This window comes from Eschrichtius robustus, chromosome 4 (assembly GCF_028021215.1).
Source record: "Eschrichtius robustus isolate mEscRob2 chromosome 4, mEscRob2.pri, whole genome shotgun sequence".
In the NCBI taxonomy this organism is placed as follows: domain Eukaryota; kingdom Metazoa; phylum Chordata; class Mammalia; order Artiodactyla; family Eschrichtiidae; genus Eschrichtius; species Eschrichtius robustus.
In genome coordinates, this window is record NC_090827.1 from 43,960,347 (window position 1) to 43,985,827 (window position 25,481).

The 25,481-nt window shown below is 40.9% G+C and overlaps 1 protein-coding gene across 2 annotated transcripts in view; it reads left to right on the forward strand.

The window, feature by feature from the left end:
- The window catches only part of TMEM131L (transmembrane 131 like), a 157,651-nt gene that overhangs the window by 86,185 nt on the left and 45,985 nt on the right, over positions 1–25,481 (forward strand). For both annotated transcript variants that reach the window (XM_068542651.1, XM_068542652.1), the window contains exons 8-16: positions 13,026–13,103; positions 13,302–13,455; positions 15,069–15,127; positions 15,435–15,543; positions 17,154–17,244; positions 17,758–17,911; positions 18,469–18,639; positions 19,949–20,018; positions 21,105–21,222. In XM_068542651.1, coding sequence (XP_068398752.1) covers positions 13,026–13,103; positions 13,302–13,455; positions 15,069–15,127; positions 15,435–15,543; positions 17,154–17,244; positions 17,758–17,911; positions 18,469–18,639; positions 19,949–20,018; positions 21,105–21,222 — 1,004 coding nt within the window. The remainder of the gene's footprint in view (positions 1–13,025; positions 13,104–13,301; positions 13,456–15,068; positions 15,128–15,434; positions 15,544–17,153; positions 17,245–17,757; positions 17,912–18,468; positions 18,640–19,948; positions 20,019–21,104; positions 21,223–25,481) is intronic.

Consider the following 25,481-nt stretch of genomic DNA (forward strand, 5'->3'; position numbering starts at 1 on the left):
GGGCTACTCTTTGTTGGGGTGCATGCGGTTCTCATCGCTGTGGCTTCTCTTGTTGCGGAGCATGGGCTCTAGGTGCGTGGGCTCAAGAGTTGTGGCTCGCGGGCTCTAGAGCTCAGGCTCAGTAGTTGTGGTGCACGGGCTTAGTCGCTTCGCGACATGTGGGATCTTCCTGCACCAGGGCTCGAACCCGTGTCCCCTGCATTGTCAGGCAGATTCTTAACCACTGTGCCACCAGGGAAGCCCTTGGCCCCTCTTTTTAACTCAGCACTTGCTTAGTCCCTTTTTTGCCTCCTGGAGAATTGACTAGTTCCTTACTGAAAGCCCTGAGAGACCCCTGTCTTAGCAAGGATAGTATGCAAAAGCTTTTGTTTCTGTGTATGTGTTTTCCTTTACTAAGATTATAAGCTCCTTAAAGAGCAGGAATCATGTCCTAACCAGTATTTGTTTTCTTATCACCTAGCACAGAGCCTCGCCACGGAACACATAGTAAATAAATGATTGAGAATTGAATAAATGACCTTAAAAAGCAAGGAATTATAATTCTGCCAACGTTCACTATATTAGAATATTCTAGAAACTTTTGTTAGAAAACTTGAAGATGCCCAGTAAATAAATAGCACCTCTCTTCCTCAGGTTCTGAACTGGTGGATATATAAGAACCAGAAGCTAGAAAACTAAATTTATATTACTGAGAAGCCACATTCTCCTGTGTCAGCTGACGTAAGAGGGTCAGAGTTGCTAACTCCCGGCCCCCAGGTAGACCGTGGTGTGGCCCATTGGAAGAGACTTTTTTTTAGTTGAAGTATAGTTGATGTGCAACATTACATAAGTTACAGGTGTACAATATAGTGATTCACAATTTTTAAAGGTTATACTCCGTTTATAATTATTATAAAATATTGGCTGTATTCCCTGTGTTGCACAATGTACCCTTGTAGCTTATTTTACACATAATAGTTTATGCCTCTTAATCCCCTACCTCTGTCTTGCCCCTCCCCTCTTTTCTCTCCCCACTGGTAACCACTAGTTTGTTCTCTATATCTGTGAGTGTGCTTCTTTTTTTGTCTCATTTACTAGTTTGTTTTGTGTTTCAGATAAGTGAAATCATACAGTATTTGTCTTTCTCTGTCTGACTTACTTCACTTAGCGTAATACCCCCCAAGTCCATCCATATTGTTGCAAACAGCAAAATTTCATTCTTCTTCATGACTGAGTAGTATTCCATTGTATATATATACCACATCTTCTTTATCCATTTCCATTCATCTGTTGTTGGGCAGTTAGGTTGCTTCCGTATTTTGACAATTGTAAATAAAACTGCTATGAACATTGGGGTGCATGTATCTTTTCAAATTAGTGTTTCTGTATTTTTCGGATATATACCCAGGAGTGGAATTGCTGGGTCATGTGGTAGTTCTATTTTTAGTTTTTTGAGAAACCTCCATACTATTTTCCACAGTGGCTGCACCAATTTACATTCCCACCACCAGTGTACCAGGGTTCCCTTTTCTCCACATGGTCACCAGCGTTTGTTATTTGTGCTCTTTTTGAGGATAGCCATTCTGTCAGGTGTGAGGTGAAATCTCATTGTGGTTTTGACTTCCATTTCCCTGATGATTAGCATTCATCTTTTCACGTGCCTGTTGACCATCTGCATTTCCTCTTATGGAAGGAATGTTTGAATCAAGGACAAACACCCTTACCCAGGATATAGAGAGAAGGAGAAAAGAAATCAACTCGTCCAATAGCCCCTGCCCTGTCACCCTGCCTGCAGTACAAGGTCATTGTCTGTGGCTCACTAATAGGCAACTGCCTCTACCTTGAGGGGAGAGGAAGGCTTGGGGCAAAGGAACAGCAGTATCAGGAATATTTAGTGTTTAGTGTTTACTTTCCTAATACCGCTCCTCAGTTTTGGACTTTTGACCCTTTGGGCTTACCCGTTGTTAAGCCCATGGCCCGCCCTCTCTGCACGGAGGTGAGCAGACTTCCCGTGGCCGTGCTCCTGCCTTCCTGAGCCTGTTCCTTCTCCCACTGGTACCAGCCCTGCTTTTTCGATCCTCTGTGGACCGCTGGGATGCACAGTTGAGTTTTCCCCTGGAAAGCTCTGAGATGCATTATAATAATTCATCAATAATCTGCTCCAAAGCCACACTATGCCCCAGGTCTGAAGTTCATATCCTCATCAGTTTCCCATCCCAAATTCTTTTCAAGTATCCAATAAAGCTTACCAGAGCTTTGGAAGGGGATCAAATAACAGAATTAAGATATTCCAAAAAAAAAAAACCAACCCAGCCTTATAAGGATGCCCCATCACAGAACTGTATAGTGAAGTGAATAAGAAAGTGAATTCTAAAACCAGGCCACCTGGGTAAAAGTCTTGGTCCTGACTGGTCTTAGCCAGGTTACCTAACCCTTTTATGTCTCAGTTTATCTATAAAACAGATAATAGCACTACCTCATAGGAGTGCTATAGTTATTGAATAAATGAATACATGTAAAAAGCTTAGAACCTAGTATCTGGCACATAGCTAAAGTGCATGTATCACTTAAAAAAGTTTTTGTATATAAACCCTCTCCTATTATGAAACTCTCAGGGAGAAATTTAAAATTCAGAGAAGCAATCCTTGGCAAGACATGAAAGTTCAAGGTTCTAGCCCCATATCAAATTATGTTGGCTTGTGAGTTAACATGCAGAGAATTTGAAGTCCTCCCTAATTCCTTTTTTTTGGTCTTAGCCAGAGAGCTTCTCCATGCCTGTGTGCAGCTGGGGTAACTCCCCCTGCCCCCTGCCCAGGGCTTCTCAGAAAGCCCCCCGCCAGGATGTGCGTGGCTTCCCCAGGGCTTCTCAGAAATTACAGTAGTTCAACACTAAGTCTCTCTTGTCTCTGCTTGTTTCAAGTGGAGCTTGAGTCTAGAATCTTTTTTTTTTTTTTTTAATAAATTCATTTATTTCATTTATTTTATTTCTGGCTGTGTTGGGTCTTCTTTGCTGCATGCGGGTTTTCTCTAGTCATGGCGAGCGAGGGCTACTCTTCGTGGTGGTGTGCGGGCTTCTCATTGTGGTGGCTTCTCTTGTTGTGGAGCATGGGCTCTAGGCACGCGGGCTTCAGTAGTTGTGGCACGCGGGCTCAGTAGTTGTGGCGCACGGGCTTAGTTGCTCCACGGCATGTGGAATCTTCCTGGACCAGGGCTCGAACCCGTGTCCCCTGCATTGGCAGGCAGATTCTTAACCACTGTGCCACCAGGGAGGCCCGAGTCTAGAATCTTAACAAGACACACAGGAATATTAGATTATCAACCTTACATCCACCAAGTTTGGAGAACATGCCCCCCAGCCCTCAAGGCGGTAATTTTGAGCAGAATTGTTCCCAGTACTTCATCTTTGCCAAAGAGAGGGATGGAGGGCTGAAACCATCACCTTGGTTTCAGCCTCAGCTCATGCCAGTTCTGAGGCCAAGACCTGCGCCCTTAAACTCGATGGGCAGAGGTTGCCTGTCTGGAGGCGAATTTGGGGAGGAGCCACCTCCTCTCTTCGGAAGTGACACCGAGATGCTCAGATTCTCGGGTCTGTGCTCACAGTCAGAGCCTTGCGGTGGTGCAGTCCAGTCACCAGGTGTGTCTGTCCTCTCCTTTTTGCAGGGAGCCCTTGTTTCTGGCACTCCTGTGCTGAGTGGCGTCCCCGCTCTGTTAAGGGATGGAGCATCTGTGGGTGGGGACTTTGAGACCCTGTTTGTGATGTGGTTTCCGTTAACTGTTACCAGGAGCTCACAGAGGCTTCTGGAACCTGCTTCTTTGGGAAGGTTTTTCCCTTTTTGTCCTGCTTGTTTCAAGTGGAGCTTGTTCGCAGCAGATTCCTGGCGGGGAACTGCTGTTGACACTCGGGGAGCTTGGGGCCCAGTGGGGGTAGCTCCTGGCCCCCGAGCCCCGCGCTGTCTCCTCCAGCTTGTGCGTGTGCCCTTCTTTGTCTGTAGGCTGTGTTCTGCCTGCAGGATATGCTGGTCTCTTCCTGTCCCCTTTTCCTGTCAGGGAGTCTCAGATGAGTTTCTTGCTGTTTAACCAGCTGCTTTTGCTGGTCTCTTTTTCCCTAATGCTTGTAAGCTACTGCTGTTTGCTGGAATTGATGCATTCCTTTTTTTTTTAGACCTTTTTCTTTCCTTTTTGGTCTAAATCTACTTTTTCCTCTAGGTGTTCCTCTAGATATTTTCTTGTGAGTTCTCCCAAAGCAAGAGAGATACAGTTGCTAAGTTTTGGGTCTGCCGAATCTTCTTCTCTTCCCTGCATTGGGTGCTCTTACATTGGAGACGTTCTCCCAATAGACCAGCATCTAATTTAGGGCTGGCATCAGTCTGTCTTGTTCTCCCTGGTTCCCCTTTAATAGGTTTCCTCGATGCTGTGCCTTCTCTTAGACTGAGTCCTAATTCCATAAACTTTGCAAGTGTGTTCCCTCAGGGCACAGGCGGTGACAGTCCCTCCACCTGCTGTGCTCTAGCATCTTCGTCTGATCTCCGATCTCCGCCGCTACCCCCACCCCTCACAGCCTGTCCAGAGTTTGTGTAACCCTTGGTAGAGCTGTGTCAGTCTTTGGAGATGCAGGTAGGTCCTCAGTTGCTCTCACTGTGGGTTTTGTACCTGGCTTTAGAAGTGTGTTTCTCCACAGTTCCTAGAACTGAATCCTGGTTCCTCTAGGAGGAGCAATTCCAGTCCTCTGAGATCTTGCTTGTCTTCCTTTATTAGAGGTTTTTTTTTTTTTTAAGGCTCAAACAAGCACAAAGATATTGCTCCCTCACTTGAGTTAGACTCCAGGCTGTCCCTGTCTCTGTCTGTTGAACCGGGTGTCAAGGTCTCCTTTTCTGTTGCAGGTCTGTCCAGTTATTCCCCAAGATGTCAACCTTTCTCCAAAGGGTGGCCCTCTCTCCCTCCTGTTTCATCAACCTGCCTTGCTTTTTTTTTTGTTGTTTTGTTTTTGTTCCTCTTGTCCTGATAGGAAGATGAGAGAGCGTTTCTCTAAGCTTCTAGCACCTTTCTGATTTCCGGAATGAGCCTAATCGTTCCAAGGACAGCCCTTAGTGGTTGCCTTCTTCGTGCATGCAATAATTTTGTCAAATTGCTTTTCTGACTCAACCCAAGATGACAGCATATCTCTTTAATAAGGTTATCCTTATTGCTTCTTTATTTATAAAATCTGCCCCCATCTATGTATCTTCCACTTTGGATCTTGAAAATCTGAAGCAGCAGTTAGCATTTAGGTGATTAATAGCTGTAGGGCCAGGGAGTTGGAGGGGAACTCTTGAGTCTGTGGACCAACCACATGAATTTAAAATAAACCTTCTCACAGTTCCGACTCGTATCCATAAAGGTAAGGCATAAAAAGGAACAGAATTTGGAGCAGCCTGTCTATACTGCCTGCCTGGAGTTGGACCCAACACAGTTTCTTCAAGATCGGGCTATAGAAGCACCAGATAGTATTCTGGAAGCTCTCTCTATTTTGAGGAGAGCCCTGACTGGGACACCATTTTGTTTTTGTTTTGTTTTTCCTTCCCCCGCCCTTTCCCTTTTCTTTTCTTGTGGTAAAATATGCATAACACGGAATTTACCATTTTAACCGCTTTAAAGTGTACAGTTCAGTGGCATTAATTATACTCACAGTGCTATGCAGTCATGACCACCGTCCACTTCCAGAACTTTTTCGTCTGCCCAAACTGAAACTCTCTCCCCCATTAAGCAGTGATTCCTCATTACCCCCTCCTCTCAGCCCCTAGTAAACATTATTCTACTTTCTGTCTCTATGAATTTGAATATTCTAGGTCCCCTCATACATGGACTCATACAGTATTTGTCCTTTCGTGACCGACGTATTTCACTTAGCTCAGTGTCTTCAAGGTTCCTCCATGTTGTAGCAGGTGTCAGAATTCCCTTCCCTTTTTTAAAAAAAATTAATTAATTAATTAATTAATTATTTTTGGCTGCATTGGGTTTTCATTGCTGTGAGTGGGCTTTTCTCTAGTTGCGGAGAGTGTGGGCTACTCTTTGTTGTGGTGCGCAGGCTTCTCATTGTGGTGGCTTCTCTTGTTGTGGAGCACGGGCTCTAGGTGCACAGGCTTCAGTAGTTGTGGCATGCGGGCTCAGTAGTTGTGGCTCGTGGGCTCTTGAGCGCAGGCTCAGTAGTTGTGGTGCACGGGCTTAGTTGCTCCGCGGCATGTGGGATCTTCCCGGACCAGGGCTCGAACCCCTGTCCCCTGCATTGGCAGGCAGATTCTTAACCACTGCGCCACCAGGGAAGTCCTCCCTTCCCTTTTAAGGCTGAATAATATTCCACTGTGTATATATCCCGTGTTTTGTTTATTCATTCATCCATCAGTGGATTTCGGAATGTTTCCATTTGGCTACTGTGTGTAATGCTGCTGTGAATATAGGTGTACAAATACCTGTTCAAACCCCTCCTGTCACTTTTGGGTGTAAACCCAGAAGCGGAACTGCTGGATATTGTAATTCTGTGTTTAAATTTTTGAGGAACCACTGTACTGTTTTCCACTGCAACACCCTTTCTTTCACAGCCTTCTCTGTGCCTACTTAGGTCAAAGCCATGCTGTATTGCTCAAGGGCAAGCCACAGCAGCCTGCATCACAGAGCCTGAACTTGTGCCGAGCCTGGGTCCAAGCTCAAGGGCTGAGCCAGGCCTTCAGGGCTCACTTGCCATTTGCTTAAGGCCCAGCGGCAGCCAACTGTATAAAAATAGCTGCTTGTCTTTGGATCGCGCTTCTGTACGCTGCATGACCTACAAAGGTGGAAATCCCACATGGCTGTCCTGGAACTGCCAGCCCAGGTTGTGGTCGTTAAGGGCCAGCTGCCCAAGTGTAAAAGTCCAGGGTATTGCACAACGCAGGCCACTGCCACTTGGTCCGACCAAAAGTATTAATATTTCACTGTTAACTTGTTCTCCACATTGTGTTTTGTCTTTAATGGTTTTTGGCACATTTCAGGGGGGGTGGGAGATGGTGTGCAGTAAATGACCCTTCTCTCTTTTCTTGGGTTCTGAGCCATTTATGAAATAAGACAAGAAGAATTTGAAACATTTAAGACAAAAAATCCCTTCTCTTGGAAACCAAAGGATTGGGGAAGAGGAGTTTCCCTTCTAACAACTTTGATGTGGGGAAAATGCTTCCTAGAAGCATTTAAATGATTTGTTGTGGAATTTTACTAAATGAATGCATGAATTGTGAATGAAAAAGCAAATGCTCCCTTTTGAGGGCCTGCTTCATGCACTGTGATTGGCATGTGTATCGCATTTAATGCTGGTAGCATGGCTGTGAGTCCATTAACTGTTTTATACAAGAGAAAGCTGAGTCTTGGAAAAGGTAGGGATTATCCCCAAGGTTTCATCCTCAGTCCGTGTTGACTGCAAAGCCACTTGGCCACACTGCCTTTTCTAAAAAGATGTGGATAAGGAAAAATGTGATACATGTGCTTTTTTTTAATGATAAAATTGATTTTTATTTATGTCTAATATTAAATTATATATTGGAAAGAAATCTGTTGCTCTGACCAAGTACTATTCACTTTCTTTTTTAATTGGAGTCTAATTGCTTTACAATGTTTTGTTAGTTTCTGCTGTACAATGAAGTGAATCAGCTTCATTGTACATATATCCCCTCCCTCTTGGACCTCCCTCCCACCCCACCCCCCATCCCACCTATCTAGGTCGTCACAGAGCACTGAGCTGAGCTTCCTGTGCTTTATAGCTTGTTCCCACTAGCTATCTATTTTATGCATGGTAGTGTATATATGTCTGTCCTAATCTCCCAATTCATCCCACCCTCCTCTTCCTCCACTGTGTCCACATGTCCGTTCCCTACGTCCACATCTCTATTCCTGCCCTGGAAATAGGTTCATCTGTACATTTTTCTAGATTCCACATACATGCGTTAATATACAATACTTGTTTTTCTCTTTCTGGCTCACCTCACTCTGTATGACAGACTATAGGTCCATCCATATGTCTACAAGTGACCCAATTTCGTTCCTTTTCATGGCTAATATTCAACCCTTTTTCCCTTAAAACAAATAAAAACAACTCATTTCGTCCGGTTCTTAGGGTTTTACAAATATTTTCGTGAGTGGGTCTGACAACATAGGTAGATATTGTTTCAGTGGTTACAGATCTGAGAACCAGAAGGTTAGTGGTAGTGGTGAGGGCTGAAGCACAACTGCTGGTTAATATTAGGGTGAAGCAACCGAACTCAGCTGAGCCTGTCTGTTATGCAGGAGACACTAAATTAGGAGTTCAGTTAAAGAGTGTGAGTGTTGTGTAGAAGGGACCCAGGAAAGCGCTCATTTTATACAAAATGATTTACTGTATAGAATGTATTGTACGTAGCACCATATGTGTGGGCCGCTGGCTGGAATGGTCACATGGCTTATGTGGGCTCTGTGTTCCTAACTGAGACACACGTGGGTATAAGAGACTTACCTTTGTAAGGGCCTCTACAATTTAGCATTCAGAATTGTGAAAGGGAAGAAAACTGAGAAGGAGAAATCTCAGGTTGGGATATATCTAAGTAATTTTTTTATATTTCATACATTATGTTTCTGAAATGAACGGTTTTCATATGTGGTCAATACTGGGAACATCATAATTTCAAATCTGTTGTTCATTCTGTCTGGATTAATGCATTATAGACTCTCATATACTCTTGTCAGGATATGGTTTTCTCTTGCTAGTGAAAGTCATCTCAGATGACTTAGAACTTTGTCTATCATTTTCTTTCCTGTTTAATTGCACACAGCCCCCCAGAATCACACTCTGCCCCTGGCCTGGTACACAAAGACCAATTTTTTAGCAAGTAGAGGAAGGTGATTTTTTTTCTCTTTCATCCCATTCCCTAAATTCATACATCTTCTCCACAAAATACATGCCATACAAAAGAAGTCTTAACAGGGATATTTTCTTGACTGTTACATTATCTCCTGGTATGGTTTTCTAAGACATATTTTCATGCTGAAGAATTTTTAGGCTTTTAAGTACCTAGGAGAAATGGACTTGGCCTGTTCCAATTTACTTGGAAAAAATACTTATGACTTATGTTAAAAGACCTGCTATTTTTTTTTTCCTGTTTTTCTACTAACTAACCTTTGATAAGTCATTTAACCCCTCCAAACCACATCTTTTCCCATCTTCTAAAATAATATCATACACTTATGTGAAAACTACTTAGGGGACTTCCCTGGCGGTCCAGTGGTTGAGACTTTGCTTCCCAATGCAGGGGGTACAGGTTTGATCCCTGATCAAGGAGCTGGGATCCCACATGCCTCAGGGAACAGAAGCAATATTGTAACAAATTCAATAAAGACTTTAAAAATGGTCCACATTAAAAAAAAAAAATCTTAAAAAATACTACTAAGGAAGTGTTACTTCTTTTAGCTGTCAAATTTAGGAACTAATTTATTAAAATAATGTGGGAGGTTTCAAAAGTAGAGAAGTATGTTTTTGTTTGTTTTTCTTTTATAATCTGCCCAGGCACACTTCTGCATAAGGGGTCAAAACAAATGTCAAAACAGCTGGGGTCCTTTCAGAGGTAATTTGTAATCCCAGTGTGCCTGTGCTTGCTCCAGGTGGCTCATGTTTTGGTTATAGTTTCTGATTTTAAGTCAAGATTGCAATACTTTTGTTCTTTTGGGAGAGAAAGACATGAACATTTAAATTTCTCTTTGGGAAAAATCAGCATGCTTCAAGGGCAGTTTGGAGGTGTAGGAACTCCCCCTGGTGGGAGTCTGAAATATGTTGTACAGCAAATGAAACAATATTGTAGTTTATTTTTCTTATGTTTTCAGCTAACAGAAGAATCTTACTTAACATGGTAAATTATAAATTCATTCTTGGTAAATTATAAATTCATTCATGGTAAATTATAAATTTGTCATCAAGAATGACAAAATATTGGGCTTTAAATCGCATCAAATCACTGTGCAGATAGGATTTTTAATCATGTTCAAAGTCATAATTTTGAACTTTAACATAATTTCAACATGTGAAGAAATATTTTAGGCAAGAAAATTGCCTTGTCAGGTTAAGACCTATAGTTAAATTGTTGTAGATGAAACAAAACCCAACTTAATTATAAACGTATATGTTGAAAGTGTGTTGATATGGGTGTTTCTTTAAACTTTTTTTGGGGAAAGTTTCAGATCAGAAGCACATGCCAGATATCAGGTTTTGCTTCGTGCTCTTATTTTAGAGCCGTTGTTTATTTTTAGTTTCTTGCCCCTTTCAGGCTTGCACCTTTCAAGCAAACATCTGTGACTGTGCAGCCACTTCTCTTCCGTCATCAGCTGTCTGTTGAGTGCCAGTTAAGTGGCAGGCATTGTGGTAAAAGCACAGATGGGGGCTTACTGTCTGCTGGGACAGGCAGACCTTGAACAGGTTGCTGCAGTGTAATGAGGGGCGTTATGGAAGGTCAGGTAAAAGGCGGTGTGGATGTGAGTGATGGCACTTACCCCCTGGTGGTGTCAAGGACGACCTCCCTGAGGATGGTATTTAAGCTGGGACATGAAGGATGAATCAGGTTTAGGTAGATGGGGGGTGGGGGGTGGCTTGGGGATGCGAGTTCAAGGCGAAGGAACAGCACATTCAGAGGTTGAAGGCCAAATGGAGCAGAAAGTAGACCGGCGAGGCTGCAGCGTAAACAAGGATGTAGAGACAAGGCAGGTGCCCGGGTTTTGTAGCTACAGTAAAGGACTTGGGGCTTTGGCCGAGCAGGAAGTTTGTGAAGGGTTCTAAGCAGGTAGTGGCGTGAGCTGATTTGCTTATTCGTAAACTCATTCCTGGTGCAGTGTGGACAGTGGAGAGGAGAGGGCAGAGGTGGACGCGGGGAGACTAGGAGGAAGTTGCTGTACCAGCCTGCCTGCCCGCCTCCCCCTCCCTCCCACGAGGGCAGGGGTCCATCAGCTTTTTCTGTAAAGGCCCAGGGAGTAGATAGTTTTGGTTTTGCAGGCCATACTCAGCTCTGCTGTCGCAGCACGAAGGCGGCCATAGGCACTCTGTGAGAGAAGGAGCGTGTCTGTGGTTCCAGCAAGACTTCATATACAAACACAGGCCGCGGGCTGGATTTGGCCTGCCGGCATAGCGAGTTGACCCCTGATCCTTCAGGTGTTTGTTAGGAATAAAGGGAAGTGAACGGATCCAGGGGCTGCTGAGGAGGTCCAGTCAGCAAACCTGGGGTCTGGGTCTGTTTGCTGGAGCTGAGTGAGGAGGTGAAGTGAAGCTGGTTTCCAGGTTTCTGGCTCAAACCACTTTATGAGTAACGAGACCTACAGCAAGGGCCTCGCTCTCTGGGCGTGGGTGAGGATTCAGAGGGGCGCCCAGCCACTGGTTGCCTGCGTGGGTGTGCGGAGAGGCCTGCGCTGCTGAGATGAACGTGGGCGGCTTCAGCGTGTCACAGACCCCCCGCGGGAGAGAGGGAAGGGGGCCAAGGTGGAATCTGGAGTGACTAACAGCTGGTGCCCGAGGAGGAAGAGCCAGCAAAGCAGGAGCCTAAGAGGACAGAGGAACACCGAGAGGAGGCGACGTGGCGGAGAAGGGTCGGGCCAAAGAGCTTTCTATCAGATTTGGATACGAGGGGGTCACTTATAACTTTGATTAACGCAGCTTCAGGGAGTAGTGGGCTTTCTTTGTGTATGTCTTTGATGTGGGACTTGCTCACAGAAAAACATATTCGAAAATCTAGCTCTTCCTTAAGATTTGAGGTTCAGTTTACAGGTGGTATTACCCTAAGTCTAGCTGATACTAGCAATTACTTTTTAAAAGAGCCTTTGGTTAATGTTTGGTCCTATTTACAAGCTTGGTTAAACCCCCTAACTATTTTTTACTACACTTTAAAATGTAATGTGAAAAAAAAAAAAAAGTAACGTGCTGTGGTTCCTCGGCATCTGTGGGGGAATGGATCCAGGACCCCCCTTGGATACCACACCCCAAGGAAGCTCAAGTTCCTTCCGGTCTGCATCCACGGAACAGAGGATCAACTGTATTTTATTCTTGTTTTATACATTAATTGCTGAATGACAATTGAAGTGGTTAAAAATGTGTTTTTATATAATGTACTTAGGTAGTTCTTATAAATCTAACAAATTAAACGTAATTGTGGTGATTCCACGTAAAACGAAAGTCAGCCGAGGATTTGGGGAATGCCTTCTCACCTTGCTGAGATTTTCGGGTGTTCCGACTGTGACTGCCAAGCCAAGTGCCTTGTTTATAACCACTATGCGAGACACGTCACACTGAACAGAAGAGGAAATCTCACAGCGGAGATCCTTTAGATTCACGTGCTGCACTACCTGACTTTTCTGTGTATTCGCCGTCTGCTGCCCCCACCCTCCCACCCAAATGGCTGTATCCCTGGATTGACTTTGCATTTCTTTGTCTTCACAGTATGTCGATATCATCCCATGTGGCTGTTAAGATCTTTGAACTTTATGAAATTCTGCAGTCTTTTCATATACTTTTGTCTCTTCCATCCACGTCTCTTCCACACATGAAAAATGATAGCCGGTTGAATTTTGGGCGTTTCCTATGGTTTTCTCATAGCGTCTAAGCTCACTCTACAGATGGGAAGCAGACATCAGAACCGTTGATTGGCTCTTACTGGGTGAACCTACTTTAAAATAAGAGCAGACTCCTACGTTGGAACAAAATGTTTGAAAATTATAAGAAATGCCAAACTACAGTGTTCCTGTGTATATTTAGAACATATTTATCTGCTTATTGCCATAATAGGAATTTTCATGTTGCCCAAGGGAGAGCTTATGATTTCCATTAGATGTAAGCTCAGTGACAGAAAAGATTTTTCTCTGTTTTATTCACTATTGTATTTCCAGTAAATTGAATTCTACCTAGCATTTAGCAGACGTTCAAATATATGGTGAATGAATGAAGAAATGTCCTTTCTGAATAAATGATAGATTGTTTATTATTGGCAGTAGATTGTGCCTTTTGCTTCCTTTTAATTTCTTTCTCCCCTTTTTTCTTCTTTTAGGCAGAAACCACTAACACTAGCCTCTTGCAAGTGCAACTGGAATGCAGTTTACATAATAAAGTGTGTCAGCAACTAAAGGTAAAATAAAAAATTTAGTGTTTTCTTCCTGCCTTCCTTCCTGCCTCTTTGCTTAGAAATAAAAAATAAAACAGCATGTTCTGTTCTCAGAAATGCACATACCCTTACCTTAAGTGCTTTTTCCCCGTGAAGTTCAAAACGAAAAAATTCAGATGATATTTTTGAGTTTTTCCTTTTTTTCCATCCCTCCGATCTCAGAGTTGCTATGTGGAATCAGATGATGTTTTACGGCTACAAATGAGCATAATTGTAACAATGGAAAATGCCTCGAAAGAATTTGAAGAAAACACACAAGATTTGTTAGATCATCTCTCTATTATTTATGTAGCTACAGATAAATCTGAGACCTCAGGTAAGGTGGAATCTTTAAACTTTTCTGTTACAACATATTTTGATTAACCTGCATCATCATTCTATATCATTTACTTATAGATCGTATCATTGCAATCCAAGACAGAGAGCCTTTGCTTTCATTATTAACACAGTGCAGTAGTAACTGGTTCTCAATCTGCATCTGCTAGTAAGGCTGTATTATTTTGGGGTAAATTAAGTGGCAACGGACTTCCCTGGTGGCGCAGTGGTTAAGGATCTGCCTGCCAGTGCAGGGGACACGGGTTTGAGCCCTGGTCCAGGAAGATCCCACATGCCGCGGAGCAACTAAGCCTGTGTGCCACAACTCCTGAGTCTGCGTGCCACACCTACTGAAGCCTGCGCACCTAGAGCCCATGCTTGGCAACAAAAGAAGCCACTGCAATGAGAAGCCCGTGCACCACAACGAAGAGTAGCCCCCACTTACCGCAACAAGAGAAAGCCCGCGTGCAGCAACAAAATAAATAAACAAACAAATAAATAAATAAAAAATAAATTAAGTGGCAACGGCAAACCATTCTGTGTTTCCCTGGGAAGAATTTTTCTTGGCGTTCTGAAGATAGTAAACTAATTAAATGGGCACGACAATCTAATATAAATATTCACGAAGTATTTGAAGTCTTGTGTCTCTTGTTTCTGTTTTACTGATTTGCAGAAGCTCAGTTGACCAAATCATGCTGTTTATATTTTTAATAGTTGGTTGTCTGCTGCTTATTCCTGGATGCCTGATCAGTAAGAGTAGTGTGAGTTTCAGTGTTCATTTCTATGAACTTTATCTTTGAAATTGTGTGTCCTACTTACCAAAAATAACCTAGTTTATCAGTTTAAGTTTCTAAGAGATTTTGTGGGAGACACATATGATCCATGTGATTTATCATGTGGGGTTTGCTCTTATCCATTGGTTATTATCAAGACAGTTCTGGTAAGTGAGAGTGTGTGTGTATGTACACACATATACACATTCAGAGAAAGAAATGGTACCAAAATATAGTTTTAAATTGGCAGTCTTAATTGTTGGTCAAACATTGTTTACTTTCCAGTCCTCAGAATTGACTGTAGTAGACATGGGTCAGCAGGAGAGCTTTCCTGTCCTTGGGTTCATAGTTTCTGGTGATTCCCAGAATGGCCAGGTAGACATCAGTGTAGAGAAGACTCCTGTCCCATGGGGAGCACTTCTGTTGGTGAGGATTAAAGGGAAGCCTGCATTTTGAGATCCAGGGTTTTATTTTTCCCCAGTGTGGTTGTCAAATAAGGAAATGAGGGGCTTTCTAATCAATAGGAGACCTTAACTTTATTTGAAGCTGTCCAGTTGGTTAGTTTCATCCAGGGGAGTAGTACTATGACCCTGAACTCAGACTTTTTCTACTGGTAGTTCATCATTTAGAGAGCCTGTGTTGACAGGTCAGTCTTTTTGCCAAGGTCCTTTTTCTTGTGACTTAATCAACAGAAAATAGCTCCTCACTTCAATTTTAGTGTTGAAAAGTAAGTTACATTTTTTTATAGAAATATGTAATGTGATATTTTAACTACTATATTAAGGTGTGAGAATGAGATGGCCCTTTCTTTTAATCTCATTGCTCTGATTCTTTTGGACAGATTATTCGGCAGTGAATATGTATATATTGCATTCAGGAAACAGCCTTATATGGATACAGGTAATTGTAAATACTTTCGTAAAGTGTAGTTTAAACTTACAAGTGTGTATTTAATTGCAGAACATGAGGATTTTTGAGAAAACACTTGTCTCTATTATCTTTTGCTTTCATTTAAACCCATTCTCCCTTGCTCGAGCCCATATTTGGATGAAGGTTGTCAGCACCCCTTCGTACCATTATAGACACGTGTGCTGAGCAGTTGTTCTGTATGCCAGTCTGAGCTACTTAGTCATTTTAACAGGGTTGATTCAAACTGGATCAGTCTTCTCCAGCTAAGAGCAGTACTGTGGATTGTTTTTTGTTACAGGATGTACATCATTTCTCACAGAGAGATGCCCTGTCTCTGCAGTTTGAACCAGTACTCCTGCCTACTTCCACAACAAACTTTACAAAAATTGCCTCTTTTACTTGCAAAGGTACAGATTTTAAAAATATTGGAGATTGTCTTTTTATTTTCATTATCCAGTTGTTATGCCTGCAGTTCTTTCTGTGAAATGACTCACAACTACAGCGTAGGCAAGGCTTTAGGAAGTGAATGGGCTCAGTTTCAATTCTACAGACTTAACAGTTATAAGAGGTCGCATGATGGAAGAAGTGATGGTGATGCGGCTTTTATTCTGCCACATGTGCAGGATTTTGAGTTTATAGATCGTAATTCAGTTGGTGATTTGAAAGACCAGGTTGTATATGAGTCTGACGGACATACTGCTTTCACAGAGAGGTTGAGCTGCCCCAGGTTTGTTTCTTTGTGTAGAAATCGATGCAGAATGTCTAGCGAGTATAAACCCAATCCTATCTTCAGGGTCTTACTTATAGTTCCAAAGATTTCTGTAAAGAAATGCATTTTAAACATATGAAAACAAGCCCCACCTCACTTACATTGAAAGAAATGTTAACTTAAAGCAATACGTGAGATATAATTTATGACTTAGATCTATGAAGATCAGACAGAATGTTAATATCCTGTGTTGGTAATGATTAGGAAGAAAAAAAACACTCATATTTTTGACATGGGTATAAATTGATACAGCCTTTTTGGGAGGGAAAATTGGCAATCTCTGAGAAAATTGAAGATGTGCCTATGTGCTCTCTGATCCTTAATTCTACTTCTAGAAGGTTATCTAGAGATACAATCTAGATGTTCAAAACTGTACTACAGGAATATGCATTGTTTGCAGCAGCAGAACAGTATAAGCCTCCACTGACAGAGAATTGTAGTTCATCTCTGGGGGCGGGGGGGCTGGCGTCTGCAGGTGATACGGAGCGTACGTGGGCGTGCAGTGTCAGCAGTGTCCTTCTTCTAAGGGTATCTGTGTATTTGTATATGTTAGAGCACCTGGAAGGATGCTTGGGAGTCTGCTGGCAGTTGTTTCCTTTGTCTAAGGTAATGGGGAAGTCAGGGGGAAAGGTAGACTTCTATTTTCACATCTTTTTGTGACTGTTTGAATTTTGGGGGGAACCATATATATAGCTAAAAGAAAAAAAAAGAGTTGGGTATTAGTATTAGAGTCAAGAATTCAGTACCAGTGTTTTGATGTTCTGCCATGGCTCAAGGAATGCTTGAAAGTGATTTGATACCTCAGCAGTGTTTTGCAGCGCGGACCCACTTTGGCTGTGAGCTCCTCCGTGCTCTCAGGTTGAGCTGCTCCTTTCTCACTCACACCTCCACACACGCCTCTTCACTGTTCACTTTTGTCTTCTCTGCAGACCTAAGGACTTGCCTCTTACTTAAGATCTTTGTAAAAGGAGAGCCACAAAGCGTTGACTCTCTTCCCCCACCGCCAACGAAGAAATGAGAGGTTGCTTTAGGAAAGAGGGCTGGGTAGGTAGACAACACGTTCTGGGTAACTTCCTGGGCACCCAGCCAGGAAAACGGAAAGATAGTGTTCAAGAAAGGATTTTAATGGAGCCAGAAGAGTGAAGGAACTAAAACATTACAAATAAAACATTTATCTTGTTTTCTTTTGGGCATAATGAAAGAAAAGATACTGATACTTCACATTTATTTCCTCCTACCTCAAAACAGCTCCATCCTGTGACAGTGGGATGAGAGAAGACAGGAAGAAAAAAAACACTCCGACACTAAAAGCGTGCCTCTCCTCTCCTGTGGCTCAAGGGTGGGTGAATTCCGCTTTCTCTGGTATTGAGTGGTTCCCCTCCACCCCCTCCATCTAGAGATGATTTAAAAATATAACTGAGACTTGCATGATTCTCTCTCTGGACTTGCCTTCCCTACATTAGCACTGCTAGTAGGAAGTGAAAGGGTGGTTTGCAGGATGGGAGGGAAGAAGCTGAATGACGGAGTTCGTGGATCAGATCCAGGCCAGGCGGCCACATGTGGGAGAAGGGAGAAGTACTCCTGCACAGTTTCTGAGTTACATTCGGGTCCTGGTTTTGCCTGGTGGCCTCTGTGAGCCATCCTGGTCCTGGCCCCATTGCACCCTCTGGCCTTCATATGCTCCACTCGTGGGCAGGAAGGTTGAAGAAGGCAGTTTGTCTGGTCCTTGCCAGCACTTACATTTGTTCTCTGACATTTTATGCAGCTACCATTTTTGCAGTTAGAGGCTCATTTGCATGCTAACAGCTGTTGTACACACAGGGCTGATGGCATGCGTGTCCTGTGTTCACAGGTATTTTCGAATGGACTCTTCTGCAACCCAGTTTCACATAGAGACTCATGAGAACACATCGGGGCTTTGGTCAATGTGGTACCTCAACCGTTTTGACCGTGGTGTTGTATTGAATGATGTGTTTGTTTCCAAGGAGACCAAGCGTGTTTTAAAGGTACACATGGTATTTTTATCCAAGTTTATCCTATTTTACGCTTTGTTTAAAGTCAAATACTATGAAACTGATATTTACAAAATCTTTCACTTTTGAATTTTAAAGCAAGTGTGTTTCTTTTAACGTTTTCAGAATTACATTTAGGCTCTCTTTATTTTTTTCAAACTATTGTTCAAGGAGCTCAAAGGGACCAGGGTACATCTTTTAGAGATATTTGCTGTTACCGTTATTTAAAAATATTATAAATTATAATTTATTCTAAAAAGATTATATTTAGTAAAAAGAAGCCTGGTTCATGATACAGTACTAGGTTTTTGTAAAATACTGCCTATGAACATTTCAAGATTACTTTTGTGAAATTTAAAAACAGTTGTATGCTAAATATTAAGTGAAACCTATCATTTACATAAAAATATTTCAATATTTGACCTGGAAATAACTGAGTAAAATTGTATTTCTCGAAGTATAGAAAAACTTTAGTATCACACATTATAATGATTTTAATCATAATTAGCGTTAGTTAGGAAAGTAATTTCTCTTACTTCTTTTCTTTTTAGATTCTGAATTTCACTGGCCCTTTATTTCTACCTCCAGGCTGTTGGAAAATATTTTCTTTGAAACTTGCCGTTAAAGACTTTGCCATAAATCTATTCACCCGTGTATTTTTGACTACAAACATAGGTGCTGTTTTTGCAGTACCTCTACAGATTTACTTGGCGCCGACCAAGGTATTGTTTACACAGTACATATGTGTTATAATTTTTGTAATAATTATTTCTTTTTATTAACTTATCTTACGGTGCTTGGACTTTATTGACTGAGTTGAGCTCATGTTTTTTAAAGCTGCCTAAGAAATTGAAGGATATTACCAGGCCAATCTTAGATGATAAATTGTTCAGATACAGAAATCTTTATTTGAAAAGAGTTTCTATTTCTCATAAAGTGATATGAGGTAATGTTCAAATGAAATAAGGCATTACAGGTCGATAGATCTCATTTTCACTTATTTCCAAAATGTATGGAGCAAGGAATATGTGCTTGCTGTAGCAAACACAGTTGAGCTTTTAGTACATACTTGCAATGACTTCAAATAAACTAAATCGTTAAATGTTTTATTTAGACCTCTGGTAACTGACTCTCAGCTGCTCATAATCCTTGGATTTCCTTAGCGGGCCAGATCTAAAGCCTGAAAGGGTTCAGAATTAAGAAAATGCTTTCTAAAATCTGGGTATATTGTATTTAATTTAGATCTTATCTTAAACATGTCTCATTTTTTCTTAATGTTTCTTTCTTTTCATTTAGTTACTGTTATTGCTTCTTTTTGATCCAAGCTCTTCTTTATAATGCTGGGTTCTAATTTTTCACTATGAGACATTCATGCAACCATCTTTATGATTTTTCTCACTTATTAGCGTTGGTGTTTCATAGATGGAAGTGCCTCATGTTTAGCTAAAAGCTTAAAGATAGGGCTTCTAAACTTACGCTAAACAAAATGTAAGGTTAATTCATTCATCCATATTTTGAGCAGGGGAGTTTTCTTAGAAATTTCCTTTTCCCATCAAGGGATGCATACCGGAAGCATGACTGGGAGGGAGCAGGCAGGCTGCAGGAATGTGTGGAAGCAGCAGGTCTGTGCTTGCTGAGCCTAGGAAGTGCGACATTCATTTAAATGTCCTGAGTAGTTTAGGAGTTACTATGGATTAGAGTACAGTTTGTTAAAAACCCTACTAAGAATGTCCTGAGACTAATTTAATCTTGAATTCAGAAGGCAGCTTGGTGTTTGTCAGGCCCAAGGGGTGTCACTGTGGGCATTGATTATTGCACAGAATCCACTGTAGTGACCCTGCCTGTGATAGACAGTTAGAGCTCTCATTCAAGGAGAAAGGAAGCCAAGAAACCTCTTTCTAGCAGTTTGGCTTCTGGTCAAAGGGAAGTTCGCTGAGGTGGAGGCCAACGTCTGCTACGCATTTGAGTGCATTAGGATTTTTGTGTTTAGTGTTGTGTTGTAAGTTATTCATATATTACTTTTCAATCTAGGAAGGGAGTCTGGGTTTTGAAGTGATAGCACATTGTGGCATGCATTATTTCATGGGAAAGTCAAAAGCGGGTAAGTATTTTGCCCTTAGGCTTTCTGTAGAACTCTAGTTTGGGGTGGGGTGGGAAGTAGTGAGAAAAATTCGTATTTGTAGATGGAATAATTAGTCCTATTAACGTCATTGCATCATATTCTGTTCTTTAAGAGCATGATCATTAACAGAACGACTTGAAATTGTTAAGAATCCTCCAAAAACATCCGAGTGCTTGTGTAATTAAAGCCCCCTTAAGTCTTAGCCTGTACTTCTGTAAGGGATTTTCTTCAGACACGTTATTTGATCATCATAGCAACCTTATTGCCAGGAACAATTGGAAGATTCTGGTTCTTTTATAAAAGGGCTGACTAGAAGTTAGTAAAAAAATAATTTGGAATTGTGTTTGAAGACTCTAGTACAGGAGCATAAACATCGTATAGGGAGCGCTAGTTGTTGCCTGAGGCTGAAGGCCAGGGTGTTGATAGAGAAAGCTGTTCCTGGTTTTCTTCCTGCTTTTTGACTTATTAAAATATGTAATCTAAGGACAGTGTTATAGCACAGAGATTTCCTTTGGGAGATTCCCACTTTTCCACCCTGATAATGCTCTTTAGCACAGACAAGACAGAACAGATAAGTAGAGAGGGCAAGGTGAGCCGGAGACCAGCTTACAAATGTAAACATGCACCTTCTCTAGATTGAGCCCTGCTCTGGGCTCTCTTCTGAGGCTTGCTGTTTGCCCATCAGCATTCTGCCTAGTAACCCAGCTTAGATGATGGCTAGCACTTATGTGGAAGCAGTTTAGCCTTTTAGGTGTAAAGCTGTTAAACATGGTCTGAGTATGATTTTTAACTTGTTTCAGACTGTATTCATGAGCCATGTGTCTTTTATGTTATTACCTTCACATAATTCAATTTAGTTTTGTTTTATACATGTTTCTTTGATTTGATATATCATTTGCCATTGAGTTAGAGGGACTTTTAGTAAAGCAATCCGAGGACAGGGGGTCATTGATCACTTTACCGTCCTCTCAGTTTGAGAAATTTTAACCCTCAGCCCTTGGCATTATTTACTAAGTGAATTGTGTTTTCCATACATCTAAATAGTACATCTGATCTAACTTGTAGAAAATCCTAACTGGGAAGGGAGCCTTTCTCTGGATTGGTCTACCTGGGATGTGGATTCCGAACTTGCAAATACACTGTATGAAAGATGGAAGAAATTAAAAAATGGTGACGTCTGCAAGTATGTTTTCACCTCTCTTTGTTCAGCACTGGGGAGACACTGTGACATAGTACTTTATTGAAATTTCAACACTGAATTTTTAATATCTAGCCTTTTATTTTGACAAATTTCAAACCTCAGAAGATTTGAAAAGTATAGTATGGTAAATATTCAAATATTCCCAGTCTAGACTCACTAGTTGTTGACATTTTACCACTTTTGCTTTTTTCTCTCTGTCTACGTCTGTATCTCTGTGCACATACACACATTTTCTTTTTGCTGAGTCATTTGAAAGTAAGCTGTAGACATCATGATACTTCAACCCTCAGTACTTTATTAGGAAAGACTTTCTTTTCGAAGGAGAACATTCTCCTGCATATAACTACACTGCCATTACATACCCAACAAACTTAACACTGATGCAATTATATGAGCTGATATACAGTCCAGATTCACATTTCCCTAGTTGACCCCAAAATATCCATTATAGCTGTCTTTTTCTTTTTCCTTTTTTTTTTTAAACATCTTTATTGGAGTATAATTGCTTTACAGTGTTGTGTTAGTTTCTGCCATATAACAAAATGAATCAGCTAAATGTATACGTATATCCCCATATCCCCTCCCTCTTGCATCTCCCTCCCACCCCTCTAAGTGGTCACAAAGCACCAAGCTGATCTCCCTGTGCTATGCAGCTGCTTCCTACTAGATATCTGTTTTACCTTTGGTGATATGTATATGTCAATGCCACTCTCTCACTTCGTCCCAGCTTACTCTTCTCCCTCCCCGTGTCCTCAAATCCATTCTCTTTGTCTGTGTCTTTATTTCTGTCCTACCCCTAGGTTCTTCAGAATCTTTTTTTTTTTTTTTTTTTTTTTAGATTCCATATATATGTGTTAGCATATGGTATTTGTTTTTCTCTTTCTGACTTACTTCACTCTGTGTGACAGACTCTAGGTCCATCCACCTCACTACAAATAACTCAATTTCATTTCTTTTTATGGCTGAGTCATATTCCATTGTATATATGCGCCACATCTTCTTTATCCATTCATCTGTCAATGGATACTCAGGTTGCTTCCATGTCCTGGCTATTGTAAATAGTGCTGCAATGAACATTGGGGTGCATGTGTCTTTTTGAATTATGGTTTTCTCAGGGTATATGCCCAGTAGTGGGATTGCTGGGTCATAGGGTAGTTCTGTTTTTAGTTTTTGAAGGAACCTTCATACTGTTCTCCATAGTGGCTGTATCAATTTACATTCCCACCAACAGTGCAGGAGGGTCCCCTTTTCTCCACACCCTCTCCAGCATTTATTGTTTCTAGATTTTTTGATGATGGCCATTCTGACTGGTGTGAGGTGATACCTCATTGTAGTTTTGATTTGCATTTCTCTAATGATTAGTGATGTTGAGCATCCTTTCATGTGTTTGTTGGCAATCTGTATATCTTCTTTGGAGAAATGTCTATTTAGGTGTTCTGCCCGTTTTTGGATTGGGTTGTTTGTTTTTTTGATATTGAGCTGCATGAGCTCCTTGTATATTTTAGAGATTAATCCTTTGTCAGTTGCTTCGTTTGCAAATATTTTCTCCCATTCTGAGGGTTGTCTTTTCGTCTTGTTTATGGTTTCCTTTGCTGTGCAAATGCTTTTAAGTTTCATTAGGTCCCATTTGTTTATTTTTGTTTTTATTTCCATTTCTCTAGGAGGTGGGTCAAAAAGGATCTTGCTGTGATTTATGTCATAGAGTGTTCTGCCTATGTTTTCCTCTAAGGGTTTTATACTGTCTGGCCTTACATTTAGGTCTTTAATCCATTTTGAGTTTATTTTTGTGTATGGTGTTAGGGACTGTTCTAATTTCATTCTTTTACATGTTTTCCCAACACCACTTACTGAAGAGGCTGTCTTTCCTCCATTGTATATTCTTGCCTCCTTTATCAAAGATAAGGTGACCATATGCGTGTGGGTTTATCTCTGGGCTTTCTATCCTGTTCCATTGATCTATAATTCTATTTCTGTGCCAGTTCTATACTGTCTTAATTACTGTAGCTTTGTAATATAGTCTGAAGTCAGGGAGCCTGATTCCTCCACCTCCGTTTTTCTTGCTCAAGATTGCTTTGGCTCTTTGGGGTCTTTTGGGTTTCCATATGAACTGTGAATTTTTTTGTTCTAGTTCTGTGAAAAATGCCATTGGTAGTTTGATAAGGATTGCACTGAATCTGTAGATTGCATTGGGTAGTATAGTCATTTTCACAGTGTTGATTCTTCCAGTCCAGGAACATGGTATATCTCTCCATCTGTTTGTATCGTCTTTAATTTCTTTCATCAGTGTCTTATAGTTTTCTGCATACAGGTCTTTTGTCTCCTTAGGTAGGTTTATTCCTAGGTATTTTATTCTTTTTGTTGCAGAGGTAAATGGGAGCGTTTCCTTAATTTCTTTTTCAGATTTTTCATCATTACTCTGTAGGAATGCAAGAAATTTCTGTGCATTAATTTTGTATCCTGCTACTTTACCAAATTCATTGAGTAGCTCTAGTAGTTTTCTGGTAGCATCTTCAGGATTCTGTAGTATAGTATCATGTCATCTGTAGACAGTGACAGTTTTACTTCTTCTTTTCAGATTTGGATTCCTTTTATTTCTTTTTTTTCTCTGATTGCTGTGGCTAAAACTTCCAAGACTATGTTGAATAATAGCGGTGAGAGTAGACAACCTTGTCTTGTTCCTGATCTTAGAGGAAATGGTTTCAGTTTTTCACCACTGAGAACAATGTTGGCTGTGGGTTTGTCAACTATGACCTTTATTATGTTGAAGTAGGTTCCCTCTATGCCTACTTTCTGTAGAGTTTTTATCATAAATGGGTGTTGAATTTTGTCAAAAGCTTTTTCTGCATCTATTGAGATTATCATATAGTTTTTATCCTTCAGTTTCTTAATTTGGTGTATCTCATTGATTGATTTGCGTATATTGAAGAATCCTTGCATTCCTGGCATAAACCCCACTTGCTCATGGTGTATGATCCTTGTCATGTGGTGTTGGATTCTGTTTGCTAGTATTTTGTTGAGGATTTTTGCATCTGTGTTCATCAGTGATATTGGCCTATAGTTTTCTTTTTTCGTTACATCTTTGTCTGGTTTTGGTATCAGGGTGATGGTGGCCTCGTAGAATGAGTTTGGGGTGTTCCTCCCTCTGCTATGTTTTGGAAGAGTTTGAGAGGATAGGTGTTATTAGCTCTTCTCTAAATGTTTGCTAGAATTCGCCTGTGAAGCCGTCTGGTCTTGGGCTTTTGTTTGTTGGAAGATGTTTAATCACAGTTTCAATTTCAGTGCCTGTGATTCATCTGTTTATATTTTCTATTTCTTCCTGGTTCAGTCTCAGAAGGTTGTGCTTTTCTAAGAATTTGTCCATTTCTTCCAGGTTGCCCATTTTATTGGCATATAGTTGCTTGTAGTAATCTCTCATGATCCTTTGTATTTCTGCAGAATCAGTTGTTCCTTCTCCTCTTTCATTTCTAATTCTGTTGAATTGAATCTTCTCCCATTTTTTCTTGATGAGTCTGGCTAATAATGGTTTATCAATTTTGTTTATCCTCTCAAAGAACCAGCTTTTAGTTTTATTGATCTTTGCTATCATTTCCTTCATTTCTTTTTCATTTATTTTTGATCTGATTGTTATGATTTCTTTCCTTCTGCTAACTTTGGGTTTTTTTGGTTCTTTCTCTAATTGCTTTAGGTGTAAGTTTAGGTTGTTTGAGATTTTTCTTATTTCTTGAGGTAGGATTGTATTGCTATAAACTTCCCTCTTAGAACTGCTTTTGCTGCATCCCATAGGTTTTGGGTCATTGTGTTTTCATTGTCATTTGTTTCTAGGTATTTTTCTATTTCTGTTTGATTTCTTCAGTGATCTCTTGGTTATTTATTAGTGTATTGTTTAGCCTCCATGTGTTTGTATTTTTTACAGTTTTTTTCCTGTAATTGATATCTAGTTTCATAGTGTTGTGATCAGAAAAGATACTTGATACACTTTAAATTTTCTTAAATTTCCCAAGGCTTGATTTTTGACCCAAGATATAATCTATCCTGGAGAATGTTCCATGAGCAGTTGAGAAGAAAGTGTAGTCTATTTTTTTTTTTTGGGTGGAATGTCCTATAAATATCAATTAAGTCCATCTTGTTTAATGTATCATTTAAAGCTTGTGTTTCCTTATTTATTTTCATTGTGGATGATCTGTCCATTGGTGAAAGTGGAGTGTTCAAGTCCCCTACTATGATTGTATTACTGTTGATTT